The 18,839-nt window shown below is 38.2% G+C and overlaps 1 protein-coding gene across 9 annotated transcripts in view; it reads right to left on the minus strand.

The window, feature by feature from the left end:
* Nucleotides 1–18,839, minus strand: part of SHANK2 (SH3 and multiple ankyrin repeat domains 2) — a 354,838-nt gene that overhangs the window by 204,258 nt on the left and 131,741 nt on the right. For all 9 annotated transcript variants that reach the window (XM_037402231.1, XM_037402233.1, XM_037402227.1 and 6 more), the window contains 3 exons: nucleotides 17,805–18,114; nucleotides 13,151–13,320; nucleotides 1,428–1,541 (listed from right to left, as the gene is read on the minus strand). In XM_037402231.1, the coding sequence (XP_037258128.1) occupies nucleotides 1,428–1,541; nucleotides 13,151–13,320; nucleotides 17,805–18,114 (594 nt within the window). The remainder of the gene's footprint in view (nucleotides 1–1,427; nucleotides 1,542–13,150; nucleotides 13,321–17,804; nucleotides 18,115–18,839) is intronic.

Genomic DNA, 18,839 nt, shown 5'->3' on the forward strand with positions numbered 1-18,839 from the left:
CTGCTCCCAAATTTGCCAGTTCCAGCCTGACTCTTCCTCTTGTTTAATATTCCTCCATTTTTAAATTCTGGTTTGTTCTTTGCTCTTTCAAAAGCTACATAACTATTCTCTCCCTATTCTCAGAGACTAAATCCATTCTCACCAAATATTAGATCTGTTTCTGCTTCCTTCTCTTTCTCTCTCTCAAAAGGGAAATAGAAAAGTAAGTATAACCTTTTCACACAGTGTTTAGTTATCTAGAGCAGTGTACCTGATGCCTCATTCCCTCAATCTTTTAAACTTTTCATATTAAAAAAGCTAAGTTTTTGCCTCCTCTTCTGCTCACGCCTTAAACTCTATTTCATCTTACCACAGCTTCCCTTATAACCGATGGAATTAAAATACTTATCAAATATTACAAATATTTACACATCCTTACTACTTTGGAATTATTATCTTGTCCAATGCATTCTTTTCCATTCTATCATGTTAATACAGTGGGTGTATATTAAAAAAGAAAAGTATACCTGTGCAGTTTTATAATGACATACATAAAAGAACAATGTTCACAAATGAATGATACGATGCACGAATTTTAGTGTATTGTCTGTGCAATGACAAAAGTTATGGATCAATACATCAGAGATCCAAAACGCACCAATAGTTAATTTAAAACTACATACACTCCTGGAGAACATTAATTATATTTTCAGAGCTCATTTATAATGAGCTTTTAATTAGAGAGGATGTCCTCCTCACATCTTAATTCTTAAAAGCAGAAAAATTATGAGATGGTAGGTAATTCTTAAAATAACATGCTTTAATGAACACTTCTTTTTCTTTTATCATACCAGAACTGTAAAGACTCCTGGCTTAAAGTCACTTGTGTTTTACTTACTTATGGCAATATAAGTGTATGATAAAGGAGGATTCTATTTCCTTTGTCATCAGTAAGGATGTATATGGGACATCCCACTAATGGATGCTGCCTCTAAAATTTAGCAAAAGGTCAACAGAGGGAACTTCATTGCTATGAACAAGAGCTAAATACATTGTATGACTACCACAAATTGGGAGATGATGGACCAGTTTTTCTTCCATTATTTGATTGTCTAATTAGCCATTCTCCCATACAGTAAGAAAATAAAATTTAACATAATGCTTTACAAAATGTCTGCATACGGTTGTGCCTAAAAGCTTTTGCAGTACTTCACAGCACAGACCCTCATGAGAAAGCCCGTTTGCTTGGACAGCATCCAGAAAAATCTGATCAATAAACCCATCTTAATTTTTTTAATTCAGCAGCTCAGCTTTATTCAATTCTCCAGCTTCTAGTATTGCACAAACACACTGCTGTGTAACACATTACTGTCTAGGCTACCTCTCTGCTTGGACAGACACATCACATTTGTCATTGTTAGGATTCAACAGGAACTTGATCTGATTACCTGGTTTGCTTTCATTTGGTTTGCACTGAACCTCTTCAACACATTCTGCAGGAAACCATCCAATATGTCCCCGGGTGCTGCCTTCCCAGAATCCACCTTCACCAATGCTTAAAACTAGATAGAGACACACATAGGAAGCATTAGACATTTTTCTCTTCTCATGTAAATACCAAAATTAGTTACATAACACATTCACTAATAGCTGAATATCACGTTGGTAAAAGCAAACTTTATACAATAACTCAAATGCTGGTACCCCCAAAATGGGCAGAGAGTAACCTTTAAATGCGACCCTCCCTACCAGTCTTTGGAACCTCTTCCCAAATTCATTTTTGTCGCATGTTTCCTTGGCCCTCATATACTGCTTTCCATTTCCAGTTTTCTCATTGTTGCTTTTATCAAGGATAAATGCATGGTCATACTAAGACCAAAAAATTTGTCTTGAGTGTTCAAATTAAGCTGAAGATCTGAATCCATTGTAAAACTGAACCCACATTGAAATTGGGTTTGAATAATACATATTTGGGTATCTCATGTTCTCTGCCTCCTAAGGAAACGTGCTATTTTATTTAGTGGGTAGCTCCAGAGATTTGTAATGTAGGTCAAGTAATATGATTTAATGGTTTGAGTACACAGCAAATGCTTGAATATCCCATAGGTGTGATACACACTGTGGATGCCTTTTGAAATGTTTCAATGATTTTTCTCCATAGAAGGTAATGACAATAGGTAGGGGAATGATTTACCAACAGAAGAAAAAGCTTTAACCTGTAGTTCTAATTATCTTGTTATCAGTCTTAGGACTCAGCAAGGACTGTGACCAAAGACTGCAGAACCACAGTGTATGTTGTTTCTAGTAAGCAATTGGAGATGAATTACAGTAATGAAAGGATCCTAAATACTTGCTAAGTATTACGTTTAAATTAATTTTATAGAAGTTCCGACAAATCACCGTATGCTTAGTGTACAATAAAAGAACATAAACGTACTATTTAAGAGATACTATACATTAATATTGGAACAAAAGTGATGTCATTAACAAAAACAGTTAGCTCTTCTAAAGAGGTTGATTGGGAATGGAGCTCAGCCATACAACACGGGTCCCCAGAGTACATCTGTACAAAACACAGTGTTCGGTAGAGAGGTCCCCAAGCTACCAAAAATAAGCCCACGGAAGTCGTAGCAGTCCAGCTCCATTAGCTGCGTGCGAGCTAGGCCAGCCAAGCCAACTGGCCCTGCTGAAAATCAAGGCTGATTAGCCCAAGCACATCTCTTTGCTAACGTATGCATATGGTTTGCAAGACCTGGGAGAATACCTCTGCAGGGTATTTCAGTATGGTAGGGATATTAACTTGCTCAGAGCTACTTTGATGTTCTCCAACACAAGCACTCTTTGTGCTGTTAAAACATACCTTATCAGGCTTTCCAATCATAGTCCCCGACCCTGACTGCGATTGAACTCTGTATCAGTGGAACTGCTGTGACTCAATAGCATTGAATGTGAACTTGATTTGCCCTACTATAGAGTAAGATGAAAATCAAATCAACTATAGGCCAAAAAAAAAAAATATATATATATCTTGGTAATACTAAAGAGGTGACAAGAACTCTGGTTTGACACCCCAGGATCTGTAAAACTGCGTTTGAAATTAAATGTTCGCCTAGTTTTTCATTAATGCAATCTTAATCTATTTGTGGCATTACTTACAAAGCATGGATGGATAGCTACTAACATATCTGACAGATATTTGACAGAAAAATGTTTTTAAATGTGTCAATTTTAATTCTTTTAATGTAGTAAATTCAGAGACACAGATTTAACAAACTGCACATTTAAACATCACTGTCAGTAACAAACACATATTAAGCCCCAGGAAATGTATCCAATAAGGCAAAATCCTACACCCAGACGCATCTCAAATGCACAATTTATCAAGCACCTTTCTGACATATATGGGGAAAAATATACCTTCTCAGGTAGTTCTGGGATAATGGGGGAGGACACTTGGAAGACATCAACTCTACAGTGACACTTAAGCTGTACAAAAAAATCTTTCACATACCTTTTCTTTTAGTTACCTAACACCTATTGATGTTGTTAACATAAGTAGAAAATATTTCATCCCTACATTTAAATGCAAGCAAAACTGAAGAAACCAGACCTGTGCTTTAATTGTATTAATAAATACATAAATTAAAATATTAATAAATATAGATTTGGGGCATAATTAACAAAAAGTATGTTGATAAATTCCAGGTGTTCTTGAAAATGTTTAAAACCTGTGCGCAATAACACACAAAGTCAATCTGATAATTCAGTGTTACATAAAACAGAAGCCTAATCATTCATCCAATATCTATTCCATATATATTTATATATTCCAATATATTTTTAACAATGTAACCTCTGTTCACATAAGAATAGAGTGCATTTCTTATAGATGAGATACAGAAGTAGGAAAACTTAATAACACATATAGATACTGTAATTAGAGTAGGATCCTACTGTACATTGATTTCAATTCAAAACACAAAAGTCAGTGTAGGACTCCAGCCAAAAGAAATTTTAAAATGTGAATGATTCCTATTGCAAGTAATTAGGGTTTTCTGAGGAGAGTTTTCGGCACTGAATCTCAGTCCTGATTTCACTCCACAAACTGGCAAGGAGAACAAAACCTACTTAGCGATTGAGAGAGACTACCCTAATTTAGCATTTTATTAATCTGTCAGATCTGCTATTTTGACGCTCCAAATTATACGGATATTTCCAAAAACCATTTGCACTGTAAAGAGGAAGTTGGGTATTTCACAGCCATACAGTAATTTCATGTGTTTACGGTAGCACCAGCTGATAAGACATCCAAATCAAGATGGGAAAAGAAATTTGCTTTGTAAGTGTATCTGTGACTGCAAGGCAAGAAGTGATTACTTCAGAGCAAAACCAGACCCAGACCCACTTCAGATCATTATTACATGAATTATTAAATATTAGCAATTACTAATTGCAAAAGCAAAGCAAAAATGCACATAGTCCTGCCTGAAGACATGTCTACGGAAAAGACGTAGAAGGGGACATGAGGTGTTGCCAGAATGCAGACAGCCTTCACAATTTTGGTTCAAGCCTGCCTAGAGATTACATCTACAAACAAACTGACAATACCGTTTGACTTAGTGTCAAGGAAAAACATCATTACGGGTGCCAAGAAAGGAAGGAAAAGCCTGATGGAACTGCAAGAGGCACAAAGATGACACAAGAGGCAAGCGTGGGGTAGCCAGGGATACAGCTGACGTGCAGAGAGAGAGACAAATCATTGGTGAGGTGGAGGAAAAGCACATATGGCCTAATACTCAAAATGTGGAAGTTGAGATCTAGATGGCTCTGCATGACCAAAAAACTTGAAATACTCTTTTTAACGTATCTCAGGTGGTGCCATCAATAAGAAATTCTGCAGCAGGAGCCAAAGCCATGATAATCTACCTATCTATAAAAATTGGCAACACCATGTATCCCAATGTGTGTAACTGGGAACTTAAAGGATAAATCAAAAAAATATAATTTATCTTTTGTACTCATATTTTTTTTTGTAGAATGAGGTCTTAATTTCTGTTTTTTCCCCTCTCACAATACTGCTTGAGAGACACACTGTAATAGATAATTTGGTACCAGCAAGAGACTTTCTAACCAACTATTTCTCCACCAACTGATGGTGCATACTACTTCTAAATTCATTGTGATACTGAAATTTCCAAGAGTGGATTACTCTAGATATCCTTATTTGCAAAAATATCAATGAAATTTACAGTCAAATTCAGGCCATTGCCTCTGTAGCTGCTACAGGATATACCTAAAATGTCTTTGTGATATCTACAATCAATTTTTAGTACTTTTATAAACGGCATTCTTCTTTTTTGGGAAAATAAATAATTATATGGATTGGGAATGACAGATGATCTTCTGGGAAAAGAATAACATTTCTACAACCAGGAGGAAAAAAAAAGAAAAAAATAACTGATGGCAATAAAGTTGAAAATCCATTGAAAAATCTAGCAGCTGAACTAGCCTATGCTGATGTAAGAATGTATCAGAGCTAAAAGTTGTATCTGTTAATCAAGAGCAGCTGAAGACCTCAATACTTTTAGTGAGTTGTGGAATTACATAAGCTGGCAGCCCTCTAGACCACATGGAAGAAAGCAGAACATTTCAGAATTGCACTCTTGAACCTGAAAGGGATGTTGACAGTGTCCCTTCCAATCAAACTGCAGCACGACTATGATATTTACCTTGATTCCATTGTTCTGTTCTTGGTAACAAATGCCAGATACCTAATGAAATACACAGGGTTTCCATCTAAATTCTAGCTAAGCATGATTCAATGCAAATGCGAACTCTGGTTTTGTGTTCTGAGGTAACAATCTTCTGGATTTGCTTTCTTAAAATAGATTTTTAATTGCCAATGGGTAGAAATCTTACTACTTTTCTCTCAGAAATATCAGATTTTATAATTTAGGCTTTTCTTTTGTAGAAATATCTGTTGTCTGAATGTAAATTTTCAGAAATATTTGCCATTTGGAAGGAGAGCTTCCAAATGACAGTAACCTATGTAAGAACACCTGTTTCAATGACTAAAACAATTTTTCTTAAAATTGCCCCTAAAATGGTTACAACTTAAAAATGTTTGTTCCTAACCTGGAGTTGTAATGACAACTTCTTTCCTAAGCATACATATCGATGTAAAGAAAAATCCAGTGTCTGATCTATTTTTGCATACAACCAGGTAAATTGAAAATAGTATTAGGAGACAAGTACTGTGCAGAGTGACAGTTCTCTGCATCCAAAGTGCAACTTGTCTCAGACTTTGCACACAACATAAAGGAAGGTCAGCACAAGTTACAACTTAAATCTTGCTCTCTCTTAAGGAGAGATATTTTTCTTAAAATCTGCTTTTAATTCAAATTTTACTCTATTTCTTTATCTACCCCCGCTTGCTCCTGATAGCTATCCCTCCCTCCCTGTGATTGATCATGAATAGGATCTGTCTGTTCTGCCTTATGGGCAGACCATTTCTGGCTTGCAAAGACTTAATCAAGAGAGACTGACATAACTTGAGATCACTGCAACAGGACTGGAAAGGAAGTCATTGTCTATCGCCCTGATGACAGCCACATTAAGGCCTCCAGCACGCAAACAAGTGACTGTGTCCCAGCTGCCATGTAGAAAATGTTCTTGTGCAGTCCACACACAATCTGGAAGGAAAGCCTCGTCTATCGGCAGTTAATGATTTTGTATAATTGACCTGAGCAGTCACATTTGACTGCAGCTCCACAGATACTTCTTTTCCTAGAGAAGCAAATTCAGCAGTTCTTATCGTGGGCTACGGGACCTCACAAAGAAACCAAATTAGGGAAATCACATGGACAGAAAATATTCCTCACTTTTAAACTTACATTTAACTTTCAATTTTGACTCCAAAACAAAAGTGTGACCCAGCTGTTGCTTCCAGGAGTCTACCTTTCTGTAATCCAAGTGACTCTGCTGGTTTAGCTGAAAAGCCCCCTTACCTATCTGTAATTCAGTATTTAATTGACTGACTTCTCCTAACTGTCATAACCTGAGCTTACTGCACATCTCCTGCTTGTGTCCCATCAGTCTCTATGGCCACCCACACTGCGAGCAGATGGTAAGACTAAAGGAGCTTCACATTCAGGTTTTGGGTACATGGCATCAGCCCAAACCACCGTGGCTACATTCAGTGTCAGGCTAGATCCTGACTTAAAACAGCTTTTCATCTTTTATCACCTCTACTTTCTCAAGAAAGAAACAGTGCAAACAAGCAATGTTCAGGAAAAGGACCTTGGGATGAGAAGATGACAATGACTACTAACAGAGCAATCAGTCACTATATCAAAATCTACAAATACAATAATCTGCACATAAAACTTTACCTCTGAGGGAAATATGGCTCAATTGAAATAGAACTGAATAAGCTGTGCTGTTCAATTTGGGACACAAATTCAAACCAAGCACTGGAAAAATCCATCTATTTGTAATGTTGATCACCATCACTGTTGAGGAAGGTGTGGACAGAGTCAAGTTTTCTCCCCTCTGCAGCGATGGCCAAACAACAGGTCAAGATGCAGAGTAGAGAATATTAATCTTGAGAAGAGGTCCCAAACCAGCTTCGACCTTGACCCTGTACTATGGTGTCAGACTATGCTCCTGTGCTCATATGCCATTCACAGCTCCTCTTGGTCTTCTGGTATTCCCTGTCTCCTGAATATTGTGGGCCAGTTATTGACTACTGAAGGAAAGCTGCCTTTAAGTAGTCAAGAGCGAAGACACAAGGGATTCGCGGATGCTCTTACATCCTAATTACTTTCTCGCAGCCTCAACAGCAAAGCAAGCTCTCCTGTTGGAGCAGGAGCAAGGCCATGTCTTTGTTACAACACTCTTATCAGTTAATAGCACAACTCTCTCCTGCTCTTCAAATACAAGGAACTTGAAGAAATGAGTTAGGTTATTATCTGTGATGATTCATAATTGCTTATGTCAGGAATTTAAATCAAACCAGTCAAGTCAGGAGACACTCAGAATCGTTGGTCTACTTTGCTTCCAAAGTAAGATTAACATTCCATTTCACATTAATTTCATCCTGCATATAAAAGAGTAGCAAAACAATGCTTATGCCAACCTGTTAGGTTACATTTTGCTGCCATTCTTATATACAAAAGGTACAAAATGCTCCTGAAGAAACAAAACAGTATTTCTGAGGCTCTTCCCCTTCCAGTATTTTATTTACTAATCTAACAAGCGCAAAAACCCGAGAGACCAACTTTCCTTCTGCCCACAAGCACTGTCTGTTGGCAATATCTTCAAGCACAGCAGGGGTTTAATAATCTTTCTTTTTCAAAATGACTTACAAGTAGATTTCACAAGAAATGAAAATGTTAGCGATATATTTGGATTGCCCTACTGGCTGAGATCACACTGACATAGAAGTACTTGCAAGGGTCAATCTTTCTAATGCTGAGAACTACCGACTTTCCGCCCAGAACAGATGCTTGAATCACTAGTACTGAATTACTACCGTTTTCTGAGCCCAGAAAACGTAGCTGAGAACAGACCTTGCTTGTGGTAAACTCTTCTCAGATGTGCAGCACAGGAGGCATCTCAGAAGGTTCGTGAAAAAGTCTGTTGGAGCATATTTGAGATACTGAAGTATCTCCCCTTTTTTCCAGATACTAAGCACTAGAAAGTGTGTTTAATCACGGTAAGAGTTAAAGAAACCGAGTATTTTCCAGAACTAGCCCTATATTCTGTTTCCCCTCCAGGTGAAAGAGAGGAGGCAGGCAACAAAAATAAGAGAGGAAAGTAAAAATTTACAGTCGGAAGCCACTCATGGACAAACTATACTATGACCTGGGACCTGAAAAATGGAAGAAATAACTAGAAATCAGATGGCAAATGGAAATGGTGTAATAAAACCACACAGAAAGACAAGAAAAACAAAATGTGAGCTCAGTGAGACTTCAAAAGTTCTTGAAGTATTCGAATCAGGCAACCATGTGGGTTTTTTTCTTCCTAGGTAGTGAGGGATAACTCATATGCATTTCAGGGATGTTTTAATATAACAGATTCTGAAAATATTTTTGATTGTTTTGTTTCTCGGTGACTGGAGATGGTCTGTGCCATGTTGATTGGTACCTGGAACGTATATTGGTTACCCTTCCAACAAGGTATGCTAGTACAGATCTGAATCACAGGTAACCCTCTCAAGGATGCACAGATACTTCTGTATTGCTTTATCTTCACGACAAAGAAAACTGCTAGTTCTCTGCTCACAAAGAACTTTGGAGCACTGCATTCTCTTCATACATCTGAGTTTTGACATAAAAGAGGCCACTTGATTCTCAGTTTAAGAACTAAATTTAGCAAGACAAACGCTGATTAAAATACGTTTTACAGATACTTTATATACACGTGTGTGTTTGGATTGTGGCAGATTTATTGCTATGGACTTTTAGATACAAAATGAAGAAAGAAACAAAATACGTTCAAGTGTTTTGGTGAAGAATGATGCTAGGTCTTCTTCATTTATGTGAAAACAAAAGATTAGGGTTGTTCTTGTACAAATAAAGCTATCAGATTAATTTTTACAACACCCATGGCCCTTCTCTCATGAGTGGCAGACACACAAATGATGTCAGTATGTATGACTAACAACTAAAAATAAAACAGATATTTTGGTACAGGCTACATAATTTATTATTAATACATGAACATTTTCTTTAGTTTACATTTTCTTTGGACCTTGTCCATTCACAGCTTTCTCTGAGCAGTTTCCTTGTATTGTATACTGCAAACTATTGTCACTCATGCACATAGCGGTTTTAGAAAAGAAAAGAAAAATCTGCCTCATCCTCATCTGATGAAAGTACTTTTCATCAAGAGTTTAGGAATTCATCCCTCTCTGTGACCCTTCTAATTCTACCAAGTGAAAAAAGAAAATCCATAAAAACATTTCCCAACTAATCCGTTTCTCTAATATGTTGCTCTGGGTTTTTATCCCTGTAATGAATGCCTTGCTACATCTTTACTGTGATTAGTCTCATGGGATGTACTTGTGATGAACATCTCCCCAGGGTCAGACTGACACAGGTCAGAATGCTGTGCCAAACACCAATCCACGTTTGAATCCCTCAAAACAATCCAAGAAGCCAGTACATCAGCCTCAGTGTTTTATACAGAACAGTGCAGCTACCCAGTTGGTAAAGGAGAGGGACTAAGACAAAGCTTTTTTGTTGTAATTGTGAGGCTAAGGTTTTTCCAAAGTGAGGAAAACCTGAATTACACAGGATTTAATGTTCTTTCACTTCCTCCACACAGTGAGTCACTAAACCCCGAGCAAGAATGTGTACCCCCAGAAAATCAAAACCTCAGTGCTGACTGGATCATGGTCTTGCTAAGCAAGTCTCTAGAAGACAGAAAATATATCCAGTACCAAGTGGAATTTCTGCTTAGAAAAAAAGCAGGACCTCCTTACAGCCAGAGGTTCTCACACTCGCACAGCACGCAAGAAGTGCTGAGGACTGTAAAAGCTCTACTGCCTGTGCTTTTGGATGATGGAGAGGGAGCCTATCGATCTCCCACACTGGAGTAATTTTTTTTATTCTCTATAAATAATTACATTTTGACTGGAACAGGGACGCGAATCCACATTTAATTGAACCTGGATTTTTTGTCACATATGCTAAATTTGAATGGCTTCCTCAATGCTATCACACAACTAAGACCTTTCTAAAGCATCACTGTCTTTATACCTGGGCTCTTTGTTCTCTATATGGTCTTGTTGTGTTCATTCTGATGTATTTTTTATGACAACTGAGGAACCATTGACATGGTAACACAAAATAGGATTTGATCTTGTTCTGGAAGCTTTTCCTTTGATTAGCAATGGGAGTCTGTCATATGGTGTTCCAGCCTTGCTGTGCAAACAGCCTTAAATTACGCTTCACAAGATTTCATCCTAAGTAGTAACACTGACAATTCCGATGTACACTTTTTTCTGTTTCCAAACTTTTTCTAAAAGGAAACTGACACGTACAGAAATCTCACTAGACTACTGCATCAAAGTTCTGTAAAATACTCTAAAATAAGTGTGCCTGCAAATGCTAGACCTCTTCCAGACTTTAATTCTATGTGTAAATCATATACTTGAAGCTGAAAAGATAATCCCTGAAGGGATGATTTGATGTTGGATGGGCATATCCCCCTTTTTCTAACAGTAATAATTAATGTATAGCCAGTTTCAGGAAACATATATTTTCCCCATAAAGAGAGATTCAAAACTCACAGACCAGACACAATCTCATTTTTTATTTCAGCATTCTGACATTCATCAGTTAGTGTCGCCCACAAAAATCATTGGTCTCAAGTTTAGATCACACTACTGTAAGAAGACTTGAAAAGTGGACTAATTTCTTCTTGTATTGTTTTACAGTCTGCCATAATAACTTAGAACCAAGGGCTCCTGAACTAATTTTTTAGACATATTAAACTCTTCATTGAAAATTAAGTATCTTATTCTTAGGTTATTTTTGTATATAATAGTCTCAAATTCTAATGTAAACAACCAGTCTGATAACAAATGCCTCTACGAAATTGAGCATCCCAAGCAACCTGTTGCACTGTTTCTACTTTTGCCAGGCAACACATTTTCTGTCTTGTCTTTCTCCAGAACTGCCTGGAGTCTGTATTGTTTTATGCTGGTGACAAGAACCTATGTTGCTGTTAGATCCTCTACATAAACAAAAACATTGCAACATCTTTAAGGTCCAGTAAGCCACCTGAACACAACATGACTTCAGGTTTTTATGACTTGAATTTTATTTGATATTTGGCATTCCCAAGAAATTCTATAATATCATATCTTTCCCTGCCTTCCATTAATTTTAGTCTAGCCTAGATAACTTCTATTAATTGGGAACTTTTATATTGTTTTATGAAGTGTTTATATGGGCTCTTCCAAAAGTTTTGTGCGCTATTGTGTTTTGCTCATAATCATTGCTTCCTACCTGATAAGGGCACAATCTCCCAGAGCTGCAAAATTATCCTTTCAGCCCTACAGGCATCATCAGCTCTCCTAGGTTTAACCTTCCTCCTTCATCCTTGCATTTATAATGAAATCTTGCATATATTTATCTTTCAGTGCAGCATTCTTCAGATTTCTGTCCTACACCTTCTGAAGTTTTGAGTTAACAAAAATTACTAAACCCACAAACGCTTCATCAGCCACATCCAAAAATAAAAATACAAAAATACCTTCTAATGGCTCCCCCTTTCTTTCCAACTACTCTTCGCAGGCTCAAGGGAGGAGACGTTTGAAGTTTTCCTTTGTAAGGTAAGTAGTTTCAGTTGCAAAGAAATTTTCAGCTCCTTAACACTTTTATTTAGGATTTATTCCCTTTTATTTGATTTCCATAACTGATATTTGGTTTGTATGGATTGAGCAGAAGATCTTTTTATTCCATGACCAGTTTTACCTGGATGGGCAAAACCACAGCTGAAACTGCGTAACAATGCACCTTTCGGAAGGTCAATCCTGTAAACCACATTGCCCACTTTCTCAGCTGTACCTGGATGTACTTACTGTCTTCAAAATAGTAACAAAAAGTTTGGCCTTGATTTTAACATAGCTGAGAAGCGCACTGGTGGACAGAAATTATACATGCACCACCACACTTCCTCCCCAAAATATTTACAGTAGGTTATACCTACCTACTTATCCTAACTCTCAGGAGGGGGCTTGTTCTACTTAACCAATAAATTGCTCCTTGAGGAAAGGGTTTGAAACAGACTTGACCTTATCTCTGTTTCCTTCCTGAGCTGCTTAGATAGCTGACATGTTTACAACCTTTTAAAGCCCTGGAGTTGTCTTCCTATAATGACTACAGAAGGAAATTACGTGCTCTGTGTAAAAGACAATGCTGCTATTACTGCACATATTTCTGAATTTCAGTAGTACTTTGAAGCCGCTTGCAGTTAAAACAGTAGCTAAATATGCATTGGTTATAAAATAGATCTAGGAGCAAAATAACCCTGTAAAGAAACAAATGAATAAAAGCGCTTCTACTGAACTTTTCTTCCACCCTTAAAATAGAAGGGAATTTTAAAATAAGATTTCCATCTAGTAGGAGAAAATGTTTATTCAAAATTGATTACATACCTTTGACTCTATCTCCTTTGTGCAGATGAATTTCCCCTTCCCCTTGAGGTTGATATGGCTTTACGACAATAAAAAGTCTTCCAGGTACAGCACTGTAAAGCTTGCGTTTTGGACCCTGATAATCCAAGGCAGACAGAGTATCCTTGTTGGCACTAGGATTGTAAATGGCACTGGAAATTGAAATTAAAAAAATATTAATGGTTTATTTAAAATGAGCAAAATAAATCATTTACCATCACATTAGCAGGATTAAATTAAGCAGTGAATAGCATAATTGCCTTCCACTAAAACATGTAACTCTGCAGAAAAAATACACATTTTTCAGCCTAAACACATGCTTTTAATGGTTGAAATCTTGCAATATGAAACACGATCAATATTCACATGATCATGATAGCCTAGAAAAGGAAACACATGACACTAAAGTTTTTAGTTTTCTTTGCCTGTTCACAGACCTTGACAAAGTTTAAAATTATATGCAAATCATATATTACAAACATCACAATTTGTCAGAGACTTCAAGATGTCAGTATTTACAATTATTGTTGGGAATGGATAACTCTGTAATATTGTAACATTAACTGAACAATCAAGACAACTGAAATATTAACTGAATGGACTGAATAATCAAGTTACTTCACCACTCCAAGGCCTGAAGCTAAATTTTAGATCTGCACAATGCATGGTTCTTACAGCTAACGTATTCTTCGAAAGATCATTTCTTACTGATGGCAATCAGTAGCTCTTCCAATGACTTCAGCATGGTATGCCCAGATAAGCCATAGGTCATCAAACAACACTCAATCTACTCATGGTGTATAAAGAAACAAATTACTGAAAGCCAGTGAACAATGCATTAAGATCATTACTAAGCCTGTGGAACAATGAGTGAACTGTCAAAAATATACAAAAAGAGGAAGAAGTGAAAAATAAAGAGGGTGGAAAACCTACAGAAGATATTACAACAAACCTGCAACACACTACTATTCAACTTTAAAACAAAAAAACAAAACAAACAGCATTAAAACTTGAGGTCTTGCACAGAAAGTCTAGAAACCGTAAACAATCATGAGAAAGAAGAATATTCATGAAGATTTATAGAAAAAAGATAGGGTACCAGATACCAAAGAAAAAATGATTTAATGGTGAACTAGCATTGTAACACTCCACTTACTTTCTTGGAAGAAGAAAGAAACGATCTCAAAGTGCTATAAGCAGAACAAAATATGAGGGCCAGAGTTTACTGTTTCTTTTCCCTGTTTTTTTTAAATCAATCTCCTGCCAAAATAGGAGTTGATAAGGCTCTCAATGTAGGTGAAGAAGAAGCTGTCTGGTAAAAAATCAAACATAGTGGATCTTCTACATCATTTCCTGCAGTCACTTCTTTACCATTTAGAATAGCATCCCCTTTCACTTTGTTGTCCTGTTCTTCTATTACTGTGAGCAGGTGGTAATAAAGATAAGCCATACTTAATGGTTTAAAAGTGAGCTCTGGTTGCATGTCTGTGATGGAGCTTGTATCAGAAACCTCAGCCAACTCTCACAGTTGTTTAATGGAAGACAGGAAAAGATGACGTTTGGGTTTCTATTCTTTTGCTCCATTCCTTTTTTATTTTAAGCAAAGAAACAGTCATCACCATAAAAAAATCCAGATCTGTAAACTGTTGCTACACATCCGATTTCCACTTGGATCAAGCTGTATTTTCTGCTTAGTCTGGTAGAAGCTATTCACAATGTTATGTCCCAGCATCCTCTTTAACTGCTATCAGAGAAATACATTCAGTTTTTCTCTCGCTGCAAGAGGAGGGGGAAATGGCATATTTAACCTTTGCACTGAATGCATCGTTTCTCAAGAGACAGGCTTACTAATGGAAATCAGGGCTGCAACACAGGATAGATGACTTAAAAAAAGAACTTTCCTCTCCCTCCTTGTCCCCAGCTTGGGCTCCCAGCCAGCAAATACCATGCCATGACAGAGCAGGAGGAGGATGCGGAGATTTCAGAAGATGTGTTGACATGTTTCCCTCTCACCCAGAAGGTGATGGCCATCCTGGATGGCTCAGCCCTGACTGAGGCTGTGCTGGCATCTCCTTTCACTAATCACCACGGGACAAATTCCACAGCAAGGGTGCCAGTTCCCCTGCCTCCCCCAGCCTCCGCCTCCAAACCAGTTTGGTATGAAAAGCAGTAGCTTCACAAGATAAACACTTGAGAAGATAAACACTTGAGCCACAGAGGCTGTAAAAGATCACATGTACACCTTCCAGCATCACATTCTAGTCCCTTTCCACAACACAAAGCTCACAAACCTCATTAACCCTTTGCCACGCTCTAACCTTCTCCATTAACCTACCCCTTCCGGCTGCTTCTGCTCCAGAACCCAATCTACTCCTACGTCAAAAAGGGCTTTTTAATCTAAGGGGAGCAACAGCTCCATGGTGAATGTATTATTTGCAAATAATAAGCAGAGACAGCAACAATTCCCACATTTAGCTGACAGTAAGTAGGTGGTCACACAGTTAAACAAAATCTGTGAGGAAAGTGTCATGTAAGGTGCCATTCATGATGGCAAAATGGGCCTATGGCAAGAAAAGGCATTGCTTGCAGGAAAAATGATACATAAAATCCTTTTAGTTGTCTTTAGAGAGCCGCCAGCTCACTTCTCAGTACTTGCACATAGTCTGGACATCTCTGAAACAAGTTTTGATGATACAGATGAAATTCTGCAGCCAGGTAGCAGTTTAAGCAGCTGTGATACTGATGTGCTAAGAGAAAGGCCAAAATTTTAGTTCCACAAAAATTCAGGCATTACATTGGTTTCCACTGTCATTTGTGCTAGTTTTCAAAATCATGTCCTTTCAGAAAAGGAAGAAGAAAGTGGCTGAATAAAGTCAACATAAATAAATGTTTGCTTATTAAAAAAATACTATTTAATTGTGCCCACACCCAGATTGTTTCCACTTCAAAAATTTGTAAATGTGTATCCCAGAAATATTGATGAAAAGATGCTTTTTAACCCTTCCAGCTAACATAGCCATTGACTCCAAGGTAAAACTTCCCGCTCGGGTGGCATCACCACTATTCCAGTGGAATATGAGGTCTCATTCTCTGCAACACACCTCACAGCCACCTCAGCAAAGCCTTATTACAGACTGTTTTTAAGCTGATATGGGTCTCTGTGAGAAAGGGTCACCCAAATTAAAACCAAATGAGTTTTTGGCATTATTGTAACACACAACAATGTAAGATGAGCTTTCTCTACTGCATGACACCACTGGCACAACAATTTTGCATCCTGTTCCTTCCAGTCATTCTTACATTTCAGACAACTTTTTTTACAATGCACTGTATTCCCACTCTCCAGCAGAATTGTCACTACCACAAATAGTGCTTGTCATTTGGGTACCTACAGCCAAGGAGAAGAAAATGTGCAAGGTAACAGGCGACAGCTTCAACTACATGACATTTTGTTTCACTGACTTGAGACTCAAGTTAAGATCCACTTACAAATGGCACAGAGAAACCAACAGATGCATTTCTTAACAATACTCATGTCCTTTTCTACTCTGAACAGTGGATGTTTTTTGACATCAGGAAACAGGACAGACAAAGCCTGATACTTTAAATGACCACTAAATTAAATGCTTTTGGTTGAAACAATGAAGTTCTAATTCTCTCCATCCGTACTCAGCTGTGCCTGCCTTCATTTTTGCAGCCCTGCACATTAACCCCTTGTCCTGGTGCAGCCCCACCACTTGCACACTTGTAATGTGTGTGCAGTTCCCGAGTCTTCCTCAAAGTGAAGCTGCAATTGCCTATTCACAGGGCAGTGGCTTCACAAAGCTGAAGCCCCCATTTATGATCAAAACCCAGGCACAATCCTCTGTTTTATTGTATTACTTACAATAACTACATCACCCTAATTAGTCAGGATTTGCTCTCCAGTGGGACATGGCTGCAGGCCATTTGCACAGAGTGCATGCTAAATCACATTTGTAATTCAAGAGGAAAGAAAGAGCAGCAAAGTCATAGGGAAAGAACAACCACACAGCAAAGATCATCATGAAAGAAACCCATGCCAGCTATCACCACCATCTCAAGATGCCCTCTTTGCTCTAGGCCAGCCTCTTATACAGCCCCACTTATTCCTCTCCACCACCCACTCACCCACCCCCCGCCCCGTTATTCCCTCCATTTTACTCTTTGGTTCAGCTCACATCTACAGACCAGAGAACTTAACACAGTCTCCGATTCATCACCCTTGAGCAGCTCCAACACAAGTTTCAGGCATGACCGATATTTTCATGAAGGGACCAAGCATCATAGAAACTGTTAAATACAATCACTATTTCAACTATTAAAAGATCTTGAGAATTAGCACCCTAATTTGGAGGTGCAAACTCAGTGATAAGTCACTGCTTTGCTGGACTTTAAAGTCTGCATGGCTGCTGGAGCTCTGTGAGGAAACAGCTGGCTTCAGCTGGAGCTTCCAATTAAAATATTCACACTTGGACATATTCCACTGTGCTGAGATTGTATTACCTATATATTATATAGAGTGCAAAAGAGGCATATAAATAACATAAAAGAACATGGCAGTCCAGCATGATGACAACAGGGATATTTCATGCTGTGCAAATAGTCAAAAAGTCACCTGATGTGCCTGTGCTGCTGCCGTTTGGCATCCTCTCCCAGCCTGTTCAGGGACGGTGACCGGCTCCGAGAGGATGGCGTGTAACTCCCCACAGTTTTTACAGTTCCATTAGGATTATTCTGCATCTGTTGAAGTAGATGAGGTGAAAGGCTGCGGTGTGAAGAAGCAGAAGAGGAGGCTGACCACTCAGGGAGGTTGTTGATGTTCAGATTGTTGTCGCTGTTGGAACGAAGCAAGATCCGAGGTGCTGCTAAGGTGCTTGGGGGTCTCCGCCTTCTGTTTGAATAGGTGGGAGCCTCTCTAAAGGGCACTGTGTAAAGACAGACATCCAGAGTAACCTCAGATGATTTCATCGTCCATATCTGTTTACCACCCCATAAAAAGATTTAGCAACATATGGCATTGTTTCTTCTGTGGAGACAGAAACACTACCTTGCCTGCACAGCTAACAGAATTCATCATCTTTAAGAACATCATTAAAATGGAAAACAACTAAGCAACCTTAACCTGTTTACTGGCTTTAATAAACAGTTAGGCAGTACCAGCGGTGTGAGTCTACTGAACAGTCTCAACTATGGCCTAGGAAATGGGAAACACCTCATTATTGCCAAGTTTGGCTCTCAAAAAGTTCATATTTGTCCTATGCTGTCATATTCAATCAGAAAGTCACAGAACAGGGCTGATAGGCAGAAGTTTTGATGTGTGAACTTCCAACTTCCTTCTCCCATTGGCACCCAACCTAGGAGAATTTTGTGCCGTCGCAGGTTGAGGCCTAACCTGAAATCTGTAGTGTTAACAGTCACCTTATCCCTGTCTTCCAGGTTAAAAATTGAGGACATAGACTTTTCTCCTGGCAGAACTCTATTACATTACTCTAGTCCCTAGGTATTCCCCTCTTTCTAATCTAGGCATTTCTACTGCATCTATTACTATTTAGAACATGTATATAGAACATATTACCCGAGGGTAATACGCTCACTCTATCATGCGCTGTGTCCCAAAGAGAACATGACTGCATCCAAAGGTGCAATACAC

The sequence above is a fragment of the Falco rusticolus genome, chromosome 10 (assembly GCF_015220075.1).
Source record: "Falco rusticolus isolate bFalRus1 chromosome 10, bFalRus1.pri, whole genome shotgun sequence".
Lineage (NCBI taxonomy): Eukaryota > Metazoa > Chordata > Aves > Falconiformes > Falconidae > Falco > Falco rusticolus.